Here is a 17,527-nt window from a genome sequence, read left to right as displayed (position 1 = left end):
ATTTATTTTCTAAACCTAACATACAGTATTTTAGTTTATTTAGTGATTTTTTTTTTTTTTTTTTTTTTGCTCTGGGGTCTTTTTTGCTTGCTAGTTTGTTTGTTTGTTTTGGGGGGGCACTTCAACAATTCACAGCCACAGAAATCTATAACTTCTTCAGGGTTGTCCTGGTGTCTTGGTGGCTTCCCTCACTCTTCACCTTCTTATACAGTCACTCAGTTTTTGAGAACTATCTACTCCACACAGATTTACCATAGAGTGCTATACTGTTTGTATTTCGTCATATTTCATGTAAATAATGTCCAAGACATAGTCAGTGTCTTGGGAATGTTCATGTATCCATCCCTTGACTTGTCCGAAGAAAACTGGATACAAAAGTGATGGTGTACATGTGCTATACTAAAGGGAGCACTTACTTATTCACACCATCATTTTGGCTTTTAGATTTTTTATTAATTTATATCAATCTGTAGAGATTTACTTTCACTGTGAGTTTAAAGAGCATGATTTTGGAAATTCTAATATACACGGCCTGAATTTTTGTTTTGTTTTTTGATGTCCTAATAAAAATCTAACATGTAAAGGGTCAAGGGGCAAACACTTTTTCACAGCACTGTACATACACACACACATACATATATAAGGTGGACCAATAAAATGTTACCACTCTTTGATCGTACACAAGTTTTTGAAATGAGAACTTATTCGAAAATTTACAGACTTGGAACAGAAGCATCAAATTAACATTTTATACCAAAGGTTTCCCACTTTGCCTCTTGTTTTCTGCACAGTTCAATAACTGATGACATGTTCAATCCACACTCCTCTTCTCTGGATTACAGCTGCAACACACACATTGAAGTTTTCTGATGACACTGTCACACATCTCAAGAGGGATTCTCAGAATTTCTTTTTCATTTTCAGAAACTTTTTCATTTTCAGGAATTGATATTCCTGAAAATGAAAAGAAATCTTTGTTATTTTGGAAATTTACAAATTTAAAAAGTGGTAACATTTTATTGGCCCACCCTGTATATACACACGCACGCACGCACGCACACACACACAGGTATGAATGAATGACCCGGGCAGCCGTACTGGAAGTTACAAAAATCCATTCTAAGTTCAAAATAGCCAAAACAAAAAACTAGCAACCTCCTTTCTTTGCAAACATCTGTCAGTTATTGGAACAACACCGTGAGAAGAAATACAACCACAAATGAGAAAAAGATGAACAGTATGAGTGGAGGGGGAGGTAGTGATTCTGACATTTACTTTGCAGACTGTACAAACCCAGGATGTTTCATGTTTTGTGTGGTCAACTTAATTTCATTTGTTAATGCACAGTCATACCCTTCACTGGAATAAGCGGGTACAGAAAGTGAATGAATGAATGTACATACAGCCATTCATGCATTTAAGACCTGCAACTCATTCCAACAAATGTTAGGAGCAGGGCAATTTAGGGCTAGTAATGAGGTAAAAATAAATAAATATTAATGTTATTTCAAACAGGTGATTGTAATCATGAATTGATACAAAAACACTATCCAAAAAAGGGAGATGATCTCAGTTTTGTCAAACAATGCATGAAAACATTATTGAAATGTTTAAAAACAATGTTCGTCAAAGAAACATGATAAAAGATGAGCATATTTCTCTCTCTTTCATGTATAATATTATTAAACGATTCAAGGAATTTGGGGGAATTTCAGTATGTGAAGGTCAAGGACACAGGCCTAAGTTGAACACCTATGATCTTTGATCCCTCAGATGGCACTGCATCAAGAACAGTCATTCATCAAAGCTGATATAACCATAAGAGTCAGGGATTACTTTGGGAAACCTCTGTCAAGCACTACAATAAGGAGTTACATTTACAAATGGCACTTGAAACTTTACTGTACAAAAAAGGGAGTCTTGCGGTGTCAACCGATGTGGGATCAGAGGCATCTGAGTTGGCAAAAGAAAAAGGCAATAAATAAATCACACAGTACAAACTTGCATCGTGGTCCGAAAAATCAGTATTCCAGAACTTTTTCGGAAGAAATGGACGCTGTGTGCTCCAGAACAAGGATGAAAGGATGATCCTTAGGGCATCTTCACACATAGTATGAATAAGAACAAATCAGGGCAAATCACGGTGGAACAGTTCATATGAGCGAACCATGAAAACATCGAGGCGACGGGCAGGTATGAACAATGCCGCTGCAAGTTTCGTGCATGCGGGAACACAGTACGAGCAGCTGCAGTGTGTGTAACCACATCGCGCAGCTGCTGTAAAAAAATTAAATAAAAACATGTCATCCATGGGATTCAAACCTGCAATTTCCATAAGCTCTGATTGCCAGCCAGTACTTTATCACTGCGCTACCATTGCTGTCCTGTAAAAGGTGTGGGAAAATGCCTGATATCAAGAGGGACATGGATGTATTTAAAAAAAAATAAAAAAAATACAACCACACACCATATAAAAACACCACATTTTATTGAATCCCTCAAGCGGGCAATACAAGTATGAGCCGTCTGTTCCTCTGTAGATGACCCATGGTCACAGAGGTACAGTCATGAAATGACATGAATGAGAAGCAGGGCGCTCCTATCATGTCCACATCTGCTGGCCTGGTGTGTCCAGTCAGCCCCGCACATGTGTCCTGCCCGACACGCGTGTCTTGTGGTCGGCGCACAGCAGGACAGACACCGCGTCATGTGGAACAGAGCTCACGTGGGTGACGTGACATGCAGATCGCCCACTGTGTTATGATCTGACAGTCTGTTTCACCTGGGGTAGCCTGTCAATGTGTGCGTGCACTCGCTGTAGCCCATTGCAACAGCGATACATGTTTTTATGTATGTCCACATGAGGACAGCAAGCAGACACACATGTCACAGTGGACAGTTATTAGTTCAAGTCCATACATGTTCTCCAGCTGGGACTTCCAGAACCAGAGATCTCCACAGCCGCTCCTGTCAGCAGACACACCCCGTCAGTTCAGCGCACACACCAATGTGTCATTGTGTCTGTTTGCAAAGCCACACTCGTGGGGGCACTTAGACAAATTTCACATCCAGCTCAAAAGTGAACACCTGCTGACTGTTTTCGTGCTAATAGTGCGAATGGCCACACATTTTCTAAGTGCCATGTGAGCGGTGTTAGATGTGAGTGTCACCTGGAATTTGGCCAACACCTGCCGTGAGAGGGTTTGATGGACTCCTACAGGGCACACTCTGTCTTTCAGCTGCTGGTGTGCGCAAATAGCTGTAGCAACAGGTGTACGAGGTGTTGGAGGCAGCTATGATTTTACATGTATTGCATACGATTCCTGCTTCATGCGCGCTTCATGCGCAATTCGACCACATTCGTACTATGTGTGAAGTGGCCCTTACTGTTTACAAAGGTAATTTACACATTTGTGATGGCAGCATTAATGCAGAAAAGTACATTTAGATTTTATAGCAACATGTGCTGTCTTCAAGACAACATCTTTTCTAGGGATGTGTATGTTTTTTTTCGAACAATACTATGCAAAAAGAGTTATCTTACTTTATCTTATTCTGCACACATTACAAAAGTATCGCTGTGAAAGGAGCACATACGGGTACTGCAATGGACTAGCCTGTCTACAGTCCAGGCCTGTCCCCAATAGAGAATGTGTGCAGAATTTTAAAAAGAAGGAAAAAAAAATGCAGCAGCAATAGGGATAGGTATCAATAAGATTTTATCAATATCGATACCTCTTGTGAATTTTTTTGTGTACTAAAAGTAGGCTTTACAGGTTTTCTATGTCAGTGGGTCAAACAGCTTTTTCTTATCATGCACCCACTCTGTGGAACAGTCTTCCTGCGACCATGAGGCAGTCGGAGTCCATGGACATTTTTAAGTCAAGCCTTAAAGCCTATTTTTATTCTCTTCCCTTATGAATAGTTTTTATTTTTTTTTAATCTGTTTTATTCTTTTACTTCTGTTTTTAATTATGTATTTGAATTTTTTAATTTTTATTTATTTATTTTAATTTTTTTGTTAAACTGTTCTGTGTGAGGTGCTTTGAGACGGCTTTTGTTGTGATTTGGCGCTTTATAAGCTGATTAAACTGAAATTAAACAACATTTTATTGAGTCTTAAAGGAAATAAATATGAAATTGGTCACTGGATCCTGAAACTGTGGCCATAATAAACTCTACATGGTGGATCCTTGATCTCTGGACATAAATAGAAATAAACAAAATCTGTAGTTACTGTCAAAATCATTTCCTTTCAGACTTTACTGGCATGAATGTCTTTCCATACATCTGAGCTGAGCTCTTGTAGCCGGCTGCGCTGCACGTCAGGATGTAATTTAGAAAGAATGCAGGATGTCTCATTTTTGGAGGAAAAAAGTGTTTTAGTCGATTGTAGTTTATTGCCTGTATTACAGTGTTTGAAAAGAGGTGTCATTTTATTTAAAGCGGCAATTTGTTTTGAAATTATTCATTCCAACTGGACTCTGTGTCGGCAGAGAGCAACGCAGCGTTTGGAGCTGTGCCAACAGAATGGAGGACGATTCTCGTTTCTTGATTGCAACAAGACATGAGTCCCAGGTAGTGACTTTAATCCACACAAAAGTGACTCACTATATTTTAATGGCTTTGAGAGGGGTTAAGAAGCAGACTTGCCATTTCCAAAGAGCTAGTGGATCAAAGCATTGCTTCATTGGTTCACGCTTCAAAGTGCTGTCGTGCTGCAGAAATGGTTATTACAGAGCCGCTGCAGGGTCTGTAATCAACGCAGAGAAATTATAATTTTCCCGACAAACACCCTCAAAAACAACGGCCGCTCTGAAGGACCGATAAGGGAATCGTTAAGCAAAAGGCAATTGATATCAGTGGATCGAATTATTTCTTAATGATACTCGAAAAGAACCAATTCTCAATACCCAACCTTAAGCAGCCGCAACAACAACAACCCAATATTGTTGCACTGCTGCTTAAGACATATTTGCAGGATGAATGGAATAAATAACACCTGCCGTGTTTGGCTGCTTTGTATCCTCAACACCAAAACATCTTAAGAACTGTGAGAAGTATGTATTTTGGGTCAAGGATGAATGCTGCAAAAACAGAAAGTTGATAGGACAAATATTTTTTGAGAAATTAGCAATTGTACCTACCACTAAACAATGGACATTGTGCTGCAATGCACCATGGGAATTCTGGGTTTTGCGGTTTTAAATGTTATTGTGGTTCATGTTAGTTTAACAGTGTTAGTGTTATTGATTTATTGTGTTTTTATAGCTCAGTTTGTTTAGTCAGTTTAGTTAAGTGTTATGTTGCAGGCTTATTTCCATTGTGGTCCATTTAAAAATCAAATGACAAAATAGAAATAATAACAATAATAATAATAATAATAATGTGAATATGATAACAAAAAGCTAAATACATTAAGACAGCAAATTAACATTAAAAAAATTACGTAATTAACAGCAAATAAAAGGGTTGAGTTCTTCTAAAAACTGTTGAGGTCTAAGGTTCTAAAAACATTCTGAAATTACATACATTCCAACACATTATAGAAACTTTACACAATTTATTATCACCCTTGAGAAATGTCAGCTACCTATTTTATACTCAACAAAAATATAAACGCAACACTTTTGGTTTTGCTCCCATTTTGTATGAGATGAACTCAAAGATCTAAAACTTTTTCCACATACACAATATCACCATTTCCCTCAAATATTGTTCACAAACCAGTCTAAATCTGTGATAGTGAGCACTTCTCCTTTGCTGAGATAATCCATCCCACCTCACAGGTGTGCCATACCAAGATGCTGATTAGACACCATGATTAGTGCACAGGTGTGCCTTAGACTGCCCACAATAAAAGGCCACTCTGAAAGGTGCAGTTTTGTTTTATTGGGGGGTATATCAGTCAGTATCTGGTGTGACCACCATTTGCCTCATGCAGTGCAACACATCTCCTTCGCATCATCCGTGAAGAGAACACCTCTCCAACGTGCCAAACGCCAGCGAATGTGAGTATTTTCCCACTCAAATCGGTTATGATGACGAACTGGAGTCAGGTCGAGACCCCGATGAGGACGACGGGCATGCAGATGAGCTTCCCTGAGACGGTTTCTGACAGTTTGTGCAGAAATTCTTTGGTTATGCAAACCGATTGTTTCAGCAGCTGTCCGAGTGGCTGGTCTCAGACGATCTTGGAGGTGAACATGCTGGATGTGGAGGTCCTGGGCTGGTGTGGTTACACGTGATCTGCGGTTGTGAGGCTGGTTGGATGTACTGCCAAATTCTCTGAAACGCCTTTGGAGACAGCTTATGGTAGAGAAATGAACATTCAATACACGAGCAACAGCTCTGGTTGATATTCCTGCTGTCAGCATGCCAATTGCACGCTCCCTCAAATCTTGCGACATCTGTGGCATTGTGCTGTGTGATAAAACTGCACCTTTCAGAGTGGCCTTTTATTGTGGGCAGTCTAAGGCACACCTGTGCACTAATCATGGTGTCTAATCAGCATCTTGGTATGGCACACCTGTGAGGTGGGATGGATTATCTCAGCAAAGGAGAAGTGCTCACTATCACAGATTTAGACTGGTTTGTGAACAATATTTGAGGGAAATGGTGATATTGTGTATGTGGAAAAAGTTTTAGCTCTTTGAGTTCATCTCATACAAAATGGGAGCAAAAACAAAACTGTTGCGTTTATATTTTTGTTGAGTGTATAAACACTGCCGAAACTACAGCCCGTGGATCCCCACAGACAACACACTAGTATGATTCTAATACAGTTAGCAGGATGGAAATAATTCTGATGACTTGCAGTGAAACCGGGGTCATTGTTCACTCTTATGACCCTTTCCAGCTAACAATGGAGGACCCCACCCTGGAACAGTATATTTGGGTGTTCCAAACCAGTATTATCCAAGAATGATGAAGCCACTTGGATGAGTGGAGAAATGATTTCCAGCTAAAGGAAAAGTCCAGTTGCTGCAACTAAAAGAAGTCCAAAAAGTTGGGATACTAAAGCTTGGACCATGTTGCAATATTGCCATTCCTTCACACAGTACTTAAGATGTTTAGGTGTTGAGGATATGAAATGGTCAAGCACATCTGGTGTTAAATGAGACATCCAGTTGCCCCAACTAAACTTCAGGAAGCTACAGTTATGAGAGTGTTTAATAGTAAACATTACAAAAAGTCTATGGAGTCTACAACAACAGCTTTCCAAAAAGCTGTCAAACTAAACTTCAGGAAGCTACAGTTATGAGAGTATTTAATAGTAAAATTACAAAAAGTCTATGGAGTCCACAACTACAGCTTTCCAAAAAGATTTAAGAAAAAACAAAAACACTGATTTTTTTTTTTTTTTTATTTATTTATTTATTTTTTTTACATTCATAGACTGTTACACACATCCAGAACACTAGGTGTTAACAATAACCCTTAAATTATTTGTTGTTAGAATGGCCTAAGCAGTGGGTCACCCCTTTGAGTCTGGTCTGCTTGTGGTTTCTTCATTAAAAAAGGCCTGAAAAAGTGTTTCCTTACCACAGTTGCCTACATGTTTGAATTAACTTTTTGTTCACAATCATCCACGATGCTCAAACAAGAGGTGAAAGTCAACTGGTGAGAGAAAGTGTGTAATGATGGTGCAGAAAGTTGCTTCTTCATTTTAACATCACAATCACTTATCCACAGAACTTAAACAAGCTCACCACAAGAACCAACAAAAAACATTCTTTAAAAAATAAATGAATAGAATAAATTGATTATTTATCACTACAAGTCTCCCAGAATCCTTTGTGTTGTACATTTATAATTTGTATTATGTCAGTTTTTGTCATAATAATTTTTGTTGTGCCATTTCTGTGTAATAAACACAGTAATTAGTGGTTAATTAGCAGTCATGTAAAAATCCTGCTTCGGTCACCTCACTGGTCAAGCATGTTCATGGGCTTGTTTGCTAACAATATTTTAATATGACTAAGACCGTAAAAAAAAAGGGGGGGGGGGGCGTTATCCTCATCTAACAATATTCTTGACATTATAAAATGTAAATTTCTTTTGATTTATTCATATTTGCTGACATGTTCCTGAAAACCACTTATGAAAAGCTTCCTCATAACCAGGCTCTAACATGACACCATAAAAACTATAAACGGGACATTTTCAGCAACAACTCTTTATGACATGCTTTAAGAAACAACCTCCAGAATTTTGGGTGAAATTACTTTACAGTCAATGCCATTGTCATGCCGTGCAACAGGTGAAGTTTGACTTACAGATGATGTCCTCATAAATATTGTCCTCAGAGTAGGCATGGTAAAGGGCTGAGTGCCCCTTCTCCACTCCCAGGATGCTTTGCTTCGCCGTTACAGCATCCTCATATTCAAAGGATTTCCTGTATGGCATGTAGAGAAGTCAATGTATAACAGTGCTACAAAAAATAAAAATTTATCAAATTTATTCATTTTTTGACAACACACTGTCAGCCCTGCTCTAGACTGGTGACCTGTCTAGGGAGTATCCCGTCTCACGCCCAATGACTGCTGAGAAAGGCTCCAGCGCCCCCGGTGACCCTCAACAGGACCAAGCAGCTTTGATGAATTGGTGTGAAAGGCAGCGGCTGGGCATGTGGTGCAAAAGCTGCTTCAATACAAAAATTATTTTTTGGTGATTTTTCACTTTCCAAACATTCTTTTCGTAAAGAAGCTGCAGCTGTCATCACGTCACATGACTTACATTAAATGCAATTTTTTTTTTTTTTTATTTAGGGTGGATTCATGTGATTTTGTCCTTTCTGTTCAAACAGTAAAATGCAAACCAGCAAAATGCTGGACAAGAAATAACAGCCTTTTATTTCAGTCCTGCAAATATAGAAAATACACAAATGGAGCAGATGAAACTGTAGGTGTGGATTTATTTTGTTTGTGTGTGGTGACTCTATACCAATGATTTCCAAAGTGTGGGCTGCAATACCCTGGTGGATCATGCAGGTACTGCAGGTGGGCCATGAAAGGTCATAAATAATATTCATCATTCATTCATTCTTTAATTCACTCATTCCTTTCTGCCACTTATCCAGGTCCCAGTCGTAGTGGCAGCAGACTAAGCAGCTCCTCCCACACTTCCCTATCATCAGCCATGTTTATGTAAAACATCTTTCAATATTTTAAAAAAGCGCTATACAAATAAAAAGTATTATTAACAATAAGAAATTTATGTTTAATAATACTGAAAACACTTAATCTAAGTATATTAAAAACAACAAAACACATTAAACAGCATCAAAACAGACTGAAGGCTGATCTGAAATAAATAAGGTCAGAAGTCTTTGATTTTCAGTTTTACAATAAAGTTTAAAATTACTCAGTATTTTTATAGTGTGTAGAGGAGCAATAAAACAAAGTTGTGAAACTGAAATGCCTTATTTTTCACTTATCTGACCTACTTTGACAAAGAAAATTATCAATGTGGGACAGTACAACAGTATACTAGACATGTTATACAAGTTTATGACATTTTGTGACAGTTTCTCCATTAGCCAGAATCCCCCCCATTAATCACTGTCATAATGAACACAACCAACAGTTGCTCTAAGGTAGAGATCTCAAACTCGTTCCAGAAAGGACAGAGGTTGCAGGCTTTCTTTGCAACCACCCACCCCACCAGGTGATTTCACTGATTAACATCACTTTGAGCAGACCAGACAAAAACCTCTCTACAAAACTGCTGATTTTTCATCATCTTCTAAAACCAAATTATCATGCCATATAGACTACAGATCTAAAAACATAATAACGTTTGTTTTGCTCAAGAAATGTCTAACTGAGCTGCATTGTTCCTATTTTGCGTTAACTTTTTAGCAACCCGGAGACTGCTGACCTTATGAATCTCATGACATTTAGTTTATATTGTCAACAATTCTCTGACAGATAATGGTTATCAGAGCTACACTCAGGCCCGAGCATCCTGAGTTTCTAAGTCCTGAGTGCACGACCGTGAGTGTCCAGAGTGCTAACCCTGGACCTGCAGCTGGTAAAGAACAAGGCCATGTCCAACAACAGACAACAATGCTGGAAGATATCAAATTATATAACACATGGACCTCAGCCAACAATTAGACGCTACCCTAAAATCACTTAATGCTGTGAATATTTCATAAACACGGCAAACTAAAGTGAAGCAGAGAACAACTTAAAACCAATGTCAAAGCTTCTTGCAATGATAACAGATTTTTGTCTTCACAACATTGCAAAATGGGAACGGCTAGAAGTTTGATGATGTACGAACACTTTCATAGAGCATGGATGCGGAGCGAATTGTAAGCCTGGGTAGAATCCTAACATTATCTGATTGACTACATACATCAAAAGGCTTGTTTCTGAGCAGACTAAATAGCCACAGTTGCATGAACAGCCATTGTATCTGTGCTATAAGTTCACAGTTGGGAATACATCTGTACTCTTGTTTAACAGATGACCGATATATATCTTTCTGTTATTATTTATTTTTAATACTATGAAAGGGCAAAATTTAAAACATTGAGCTAAGATGACAGCTGCCACCATTTTTTAAACTGTTTAAACGTGTCACCTCGAAGGTCAACAAAATCCTGGCACTGATTACTGACTGATGTAAGACTGATGTAATCAGTACTCAATACCAACAATTGTGTGCATTACTCAAACTAGCCAGCCACTTACTGTAGAGAATCTGGGTGACTACACGGATTATTGCATATAACTGACACGAATTGAAATATTGTGTTCAAAACATAGTGTTAACTGCAGCATTACTCTAGTAGTGGGATTACTTTTCTTCAAAACCACAAAGAAATCACAGGAAAAAAAATGTCTACCTACTTTGATTTAGACAAATCTACTCTCTAAATAATTTGTCATGGAAAAATACCATCTGCTTTTAGGGCATCACATCACCTGCTTTTTTTATGCCTTGAAAGTCCTTCGCTCTTCACACCAGGACACGGAGGAGGTGGGAAGTTCGGTGGTTGGGCTATTTTCGTACTCTTCTTGTTGGAGTGGTTACTGTGATTTGCTGGGCTGTCCCATCGAATTGTTTGCCGAGTGTTGTTGTCGCTGCCCTGATACAGGAATGTCCGTTGAGGTTTAGTAGGAGGTGGAACTTCACCTGAAGACCTTCTGCCTTTCTCCCAAAATAATTTGTCCCCCTCAAGCCACCGCCAGAATCCCCTTGACGTGTAAAAGTTCCCAGCAGGCATGCAGTCTTCTTGGTCGTCAGTTGACAGAGGTAGAGGTTTAGAAACTACTTCAACATCCAAAATGTTATTGATCATTTTATCCCCATTGGCAGTTGAGGTTTGTTTAGGCTTAGCAGTATTGGCCTCCATTTTAGGCGATGCAAATATGGATGCCACGGGTTGCTTACTTCCTGGAGTTATGGTTGAATGATTCTTCAAAGGTTCCAACTTGCTGCCAACCTCCCGAAAGTCTAAACCCAGACTCTTGGCTTTAAAAACTGTAGTTTGATGGCTCCCCTTCGATTTCTCAATGCGAAATCCATTGTCGAGGACATCCCCAGAAAGACTTCGGGATACAACTGGAGGATGTGCCTTCACCCCGGCATTCCAGTTGCTGCACTGCTGAGTGCGACCTTCCCACTGGGAGATCTTCTGCCTGATGTTCATGCCGTGATCATGAGAAGGATGCCTTCTAGATTGGTGGGCCTGCCAGGCACCAGTGGACTGTTTTTGCAGATGCTCAACCTCAGTGCCCCCTCGCCTGCGCTGCTCCAGCCCCAGAGACAGCATGATGAGAGGAGGCTAGCGTCCATTCACCCAGAGTTCTCCATTGGTGAATGCATCAGGAGTTTACTTGCAAAGACAGACAGAAAAACTAGCTCATCTATTAATTAATCCAAAAAAAGGGGGGGTTCCATTGTGTCCTCATGCATCTATCAGAATATCATTTTCCTTGTGTCTTCTTTAGTAAACAACCTAAAAAGAAGAGGAGACACAGAAATAACCCATCAGTCACGCTGCACACCGCAGGGGCAAAGGGTCAGAGCTAGTGACAAAAACAGCTCACATTTGAGGAACTATATGGTCTGTATGTATATCAGGACAGGAAGGACATGTTGTCAATGTTAACTTCCAAAAATAAAGTCATGAAAAACCCAAAAAGTGAGTAACAGGAACAACATTACCACAGTATTCCCAAACCTCAGCGAGTCCAGGGGCAAAAAAAAAAAAAAAAAAAAAAAATTAAAAAAGAAAAAAAAAAAAAAATCGCCTGTTCCAGAGTCTCGTCATTCAAAACCACAAAAAACAGCAACAACACAGCAAAGCATCGAATCTGATTTAATGTTCCTACAAAGCTCGCTTTGTGATGACTGGGATGAGGAGGCACTCTCAGCTGTTTTGGAGCGGTTTCAGCAACCTTCAGAGGCAGGAAAACAGATGATTCTCATGGCACGCACACACACACACACACACACACACACACACACACACACACACACACACACACACACACACACACACACACACACACACAGAGCCTGTGACGATTAAGAGATAAAGGAAAATATTTTAACTACACCTGTAAACGCGGTGGAATAATAGATCTTCAAATGGATGCACTCATTAACAGAGTAGAGGTTAAAGGGCATCATTGAAGTCTGTAACTGAAGCATTCTTAAACGTTTCAATTAGGAGCAAGACTCTTGTTCACACTTAAACGGTATCAAGAAGGCTTGACTGAAAAAATACAATAAACAAAAAATCATCCACCCGACTCATATTCCCCCGACTCTGGTCCCAGTACACTGTAGTACAGCAGCTCCTGATTTACTGGGGTAAAAAAAAAACAACACAAAACATTTGGACACGTTGCAAATCAGGACCAAGGCTGAAAGAATTCAGACAGGAGACAGACACATGGTAAAATTCCACAACACAGCTCACGATCAAAATCATTTATGAGCTGCATTCTGACAGAGCTGCAGAAGAAGGGGGTCTGGGAATAAATTTAACCGCACAGAGTTGGTCTGTCAGGCCTGAAAGTGACGTCTTTGTTGGGGTTTTTCCGTAATTACTGTATGGCCTTGCCTTACAATATAAGGCGCCTTGGGGCAACTGTTTGTTGTGATTTGGCGCTATATAAATAAAATTGATTTGATTTGATTTTGATTTGACTGTGACCTCAATCAAATGTATGCACGCTGGAATGTTGCATGATCGCTCCCAGGCCACACAATGACAATGCAACTTCCAAAGTGACCCACTTGTGTTACTTGTCCGTGTGCGGTGTGTTTCACAGGAAGGAATGAGTTGTGTTTCCGCAGAAGCAGGAAGACAGATCAGCAGACTGTCCATAATTACAGTGCAAAAGAGATTCGCATGGTAACCGCTGATTTGAGCTAAGTTTAGGCCAGCTATGGCAATCAAGCTTCATCTTTGAAATGGCATAAACCAAGAAATGCAACCGCTACTCGCAAACAGTTCCAGCATGAGCACTTCCACATCTCCAGTCATCTGCGTTTGAGGTCTAACAAAGTAGAGTTGTAAAAAAAAAACAAAAAAACAAAATCATTAGTCAGATACATTAGCACCTGATTAGATTCTCATTTCCAATAGTACTGACACCAACAGTGCCTTCTTCACCAAAAATTAAAGCTGGACAAAGAAAAAATGTCACAGAGCAGCATTAGATATGATGAGATTGCAATGTCTCATTTTAAGTATTATTTGGTGTCAAAGCCATGACTCCCAGGTCCTCTTTATATTAATACTGCATTCAAGATGGCTCAGAAATACCAATTGGAAACTTCCAAAAAACTGTGTTAACTTGAGGAATTTGGAAAACAATATGGATGCACATAGTAAGATATTTGAGCACTGTTGTCTTGACAAAGAACACATAAATAAGCTAAGTTCTTTTGGGGGGATTTTTTCACAACAGACTACCTACAAATAGTCTCTTTTTTGTATTATCTATATAAAATAAGAATATGAAAGAACTTTATTAATCCAGAAGTAAATTGTTTAAGAAATTGATAAAATATACTACAAAGTATTTGTCACACACACACACACACACACACACACACACACACACACACACACACACACACACACACACACACACACACACACACACACACACACACACACACACACACACACACACACACATATGCGCGTGCCTGTATGTGTGTGTGCTTTGCAGTTATGTTACTGCATTTTTGTTTTGCAATTTGCAAAACAAAATTAAAGCTGTACGGCCTTTGGGTTTTTTAAGATTCAAGTCTAAAAAGACTTTTCTTTGGCACCACTACAATTTTATTCCTTAGCATTGAAATAAGGGATTCATAATATTATACTGTCAATATGATCAAAATTTGTGATGTCCAGAAACACTTTAGAATTTCGACCCCTGAAGGGTTGAAATGGAGCTAAGGGAGGATGCAGGGAAGGACACCTTGACTGCCAATTGAAGTAATGAAAGGCAGCCTGACATCAACTGGCTAGTCGCTTGAACAAAATAAATCAAGAATAGGTTCCAATTGATGAGAAAAGGTGTAAAATTTTGTTTGCACATAGAGGTAGCTCAAAAGCACTGAAATTTTGCTTGTTTCCGTGCTATACAAATGGACTGCATGTATATCACACTTTTCCAACTACATCAGATGCTCAAAGTGCTTTACAAATAATAGGGATGGGAATCGTACAACAACTCACGATTCAATTCGATTCCGATTCTTGGGGTGACGATTCGATTCAGAATCAATTTTTGAGCTCTGAGAAATAGTTATATTACTTAAAAATGTTTATGTTTAAGAAAATGCAGCTTTACAAGGTTAATCAAGTATTCTAGATGTAAATTTACTTATCTGCTTTGCTCGTTCAGAGTTGGCTGACAGTTTAGTGAAGCGCTGGTCAGTAGTCAGCAGAGACCGCAGCTCCCCTCTTTTAGCTCCGGGTGATGGCGTCGCATGTGGGCTTGCAGATTTGAAGTGTTTCCAAAGTACTTGACTTTCATTTTGCAGATTTTGCACACTGCATAAGTCATGTCAAGCTCCTTCTTACGCAGCAAATAAAAAAATCCAAAATGCGCCCAAACATTTGCCTTCAGCAAAGACTGTGCTGGGTGAATTAGCTCATTGTCCGCCATGCTAAGCTGCAGCTCACGAATGTTTGAAGCACGCCGGACCCTCCCCTCGGGGGGACGCTGTAGTACGGAAGCCGTTGCCTGACAAACAGTACACGCAGCGAGTAAGCAAGAAAATGTTTAAAACAAACAAAATTTTACACAGCATGTTTATTTTATCAACTGCAACCTATTCAGGGGGTCAGAGTATGAAATTTCAAAACTTTGTAAAATAAGGACCACTCTACCCTCCAGCATATCAAACTGAGGTGCTGCGATACCAGATGACAAATCAAAAGTTAACTTTGCTATATAGTTTATGAGCTTGTCAAATCTGCAGAGAGGTATCCTGGTAGCTTCATTTGAAGTTGCCTAAATCATCTGAACCAGACAGCAAACTGGTGAAGCTGACATATCCCAGTCCCATCAACACTGTGCAGCTGCATTAAACCCTTCAAAACAGAGCCAGGACGCCCTCTCAAAGAACGGTGGCGTGACACAACATGTTGTAGGTGAGGTTTTTGCATGACTGGTTTGCCATCGACGGTTAGAGCTGCAACAACAAAAATGTGGGGTTTCTTCACAGACACATCAGCACAGAGCAGGGACAGCCAACTATGTGCCATGAAGGGCTAACAGCCTGGATTTTTGTTCCGCTGTGCACATCAGTGGGTTTACTGTGTTGTTGCATGAACTCGTCATCATTGGCTCCAGTAAAAACGTGCAGACTGTTGGGTCTGCAGCACACATGGTGGCGTAACCACAATTCTATAAAACATCATAAGAGAGTAAAATGCCATTTACATCTTCCCAGAATCCAAGGCAGCTTGTTAAATATATTATTGTGTTTGACTAACAGTCCCAATCCTAAAGCAATTCAATTTATGTACATTAATACGTTGAAAAAAAAAAAACAAATGAAGCTGGACATAGCAATATCAATTAACTATTTAAATGACTAACTGTGAAAACTGCACACATTTACTCTTCTGCATCTTGATTAATTGCTTTCCCATTTGATTAATAATTTAAGCCAGTTATCAAGCACATATAGCACATGTTTTCTTTTCCAGCACTTTTTGATTATTTTTTTGATAGATGTTCTATACACTTTAAATTCAAAATGTCAGGTTTGGACTGGGATCTGGGAAAATGTAGACTAAATTACTAATCAGCAGTAGAAATGACTTATTTTTGAAATGTTTACAAAGGTGTTTGTTTTTCATTAACTTTACTATTTTCTCTATTAAAAATAACCAATATTAGATGTAAAATGACAACAGATTCGGGAGAAGCGACGTTTCCCACGCTACGTGAAGAATCATTTTACCAGACTTCTTTTAAAAATATCCCAATTGAACACCGTCTCGATTTTTGCAAAGTGGTCCAAAGACAAACGTTCATAATTATAATTTCATCAGACTGCTTATGATCTGTTATCGAATTCCGTATGTACAAAAATGTGCAAAGATTAAATTAATTTCTGCAGCAGCCATCAACAAAACAACTCTCAGACGACGAAGAGTAACTCATTACTGAACGTTTAATCGTACTAAAAATGTAATTATAATTTCGTGAATGTATGCCGAATTGATCCATCGACTGAACAGTATTAATTCACTTATTATAACATCATCGCTTTTGTCGGTTAACGAACTGGGGATTATTTGTTCATATTTTGAATGAAGTTTGGTGCTGCGTTCCACAGCACGTTCAAAACTAAGTAGCGTGTGCGCAAAACTTCGTAAAATTAATTAGTCGTATATGTCACTTGAAGAACCAACTCATAAGAAAAAAATATTTTGAATAATGTGATAAAATAAATTAGAACAAAATAAGCGGTACCTCGGCATAAATAAATATATTGATCTGCAAACTTACCTCTCGTGGCTTGAAACGAGAAGCATTTGAAGAGATTCACACTAAAGTTGGAACCTTGAAGTAGTTGTTGGTAAATTATCCAGAAAATTGCCACTTTTTTATGTTGTAAGAAAACGCGTCCCCTACACTTTAAACCTGTACCCACGGCGAAAAGTTAAAGCAGAACAGTCCTCATTCTCCGACTCGGACTGAGAATCAACTCCCACCAGAACTCAAATTTCCTGTTATAACTTCCAGAATAAAACTCTTCCTCAAAATAAACATCCTAGCTTTTGAAGTTTTGTTTGAAGTGCCTGAATTGGGAATTTATATGATCAACCAATCAATCAAGATTTATTTATATAACCCTTTACCACTACCAAAATATGACAAAAATGGTCTACAATAATATCAAATATTCCCGAAAATAACAACATAATGTAGAATAGAATCAGTAAAGATACATAAAAAACAACAAAAACGTCAGAGCTCTAGAAAGCTCTGACAGAGCTATGTCTGTCTGTCTGTCTGTCCGGGAT

General features: G+C 39.0%; 1 protein-coding gene across 1 annotated transcript in view; it reads right to left on the bottom strand.

Annotated features, from left to right (window-relative positions):
- Positions 1 to 17,203, bottom strand: part of dennd2c (DENN/MADD domain containing 2C) — a 58,379-nt gene extending 41,176 nt beyond the window's left edge. Inside the window, exons 1-3 of the mRNA XM_034173346.1 lie at positions 17,010 to 17,203; positions 10,938 to 11,974; positions 8,280 to 8,398 (exon numbers count right to left, since the gene is read on the bottom strand). Of these exons, the coding sequence (XP_034029237.1) occupies positions 8,280 to 8,398; positions 10,938 to 11,788 (970 nt within the window). The 5' untranslated portion in view covers positions 11,789 to 11,974; positions 17,010 to 17,203. The remainder of the gene's footprint in view (positions 1 to 8,279; positions 8,399 to 10,937; positions 11,975 to 17,009) is intronic.
- Between the last annotated feature and the right edge of the window lie 324 nt (positions 17,204 to 17,527).

Source organism: Thalassophryne amazonica, chromosome 6 (assembly GCF_902500255.1).
Source record: "Thalassophryne amazonica chromosome 6, fThaAma1.1, whole genome shotgun sequence".
Taxonomy (NCBI): Eukaryota; Metazoa; Chordata; class Actinopteri; order Batrachoidiformes; family Batrachoididae; genus Thalassophryne; species Thalassophryne amazonica.
This window is presented reverse-complemented; position numbering and strand designations above follow the sequence as displayed.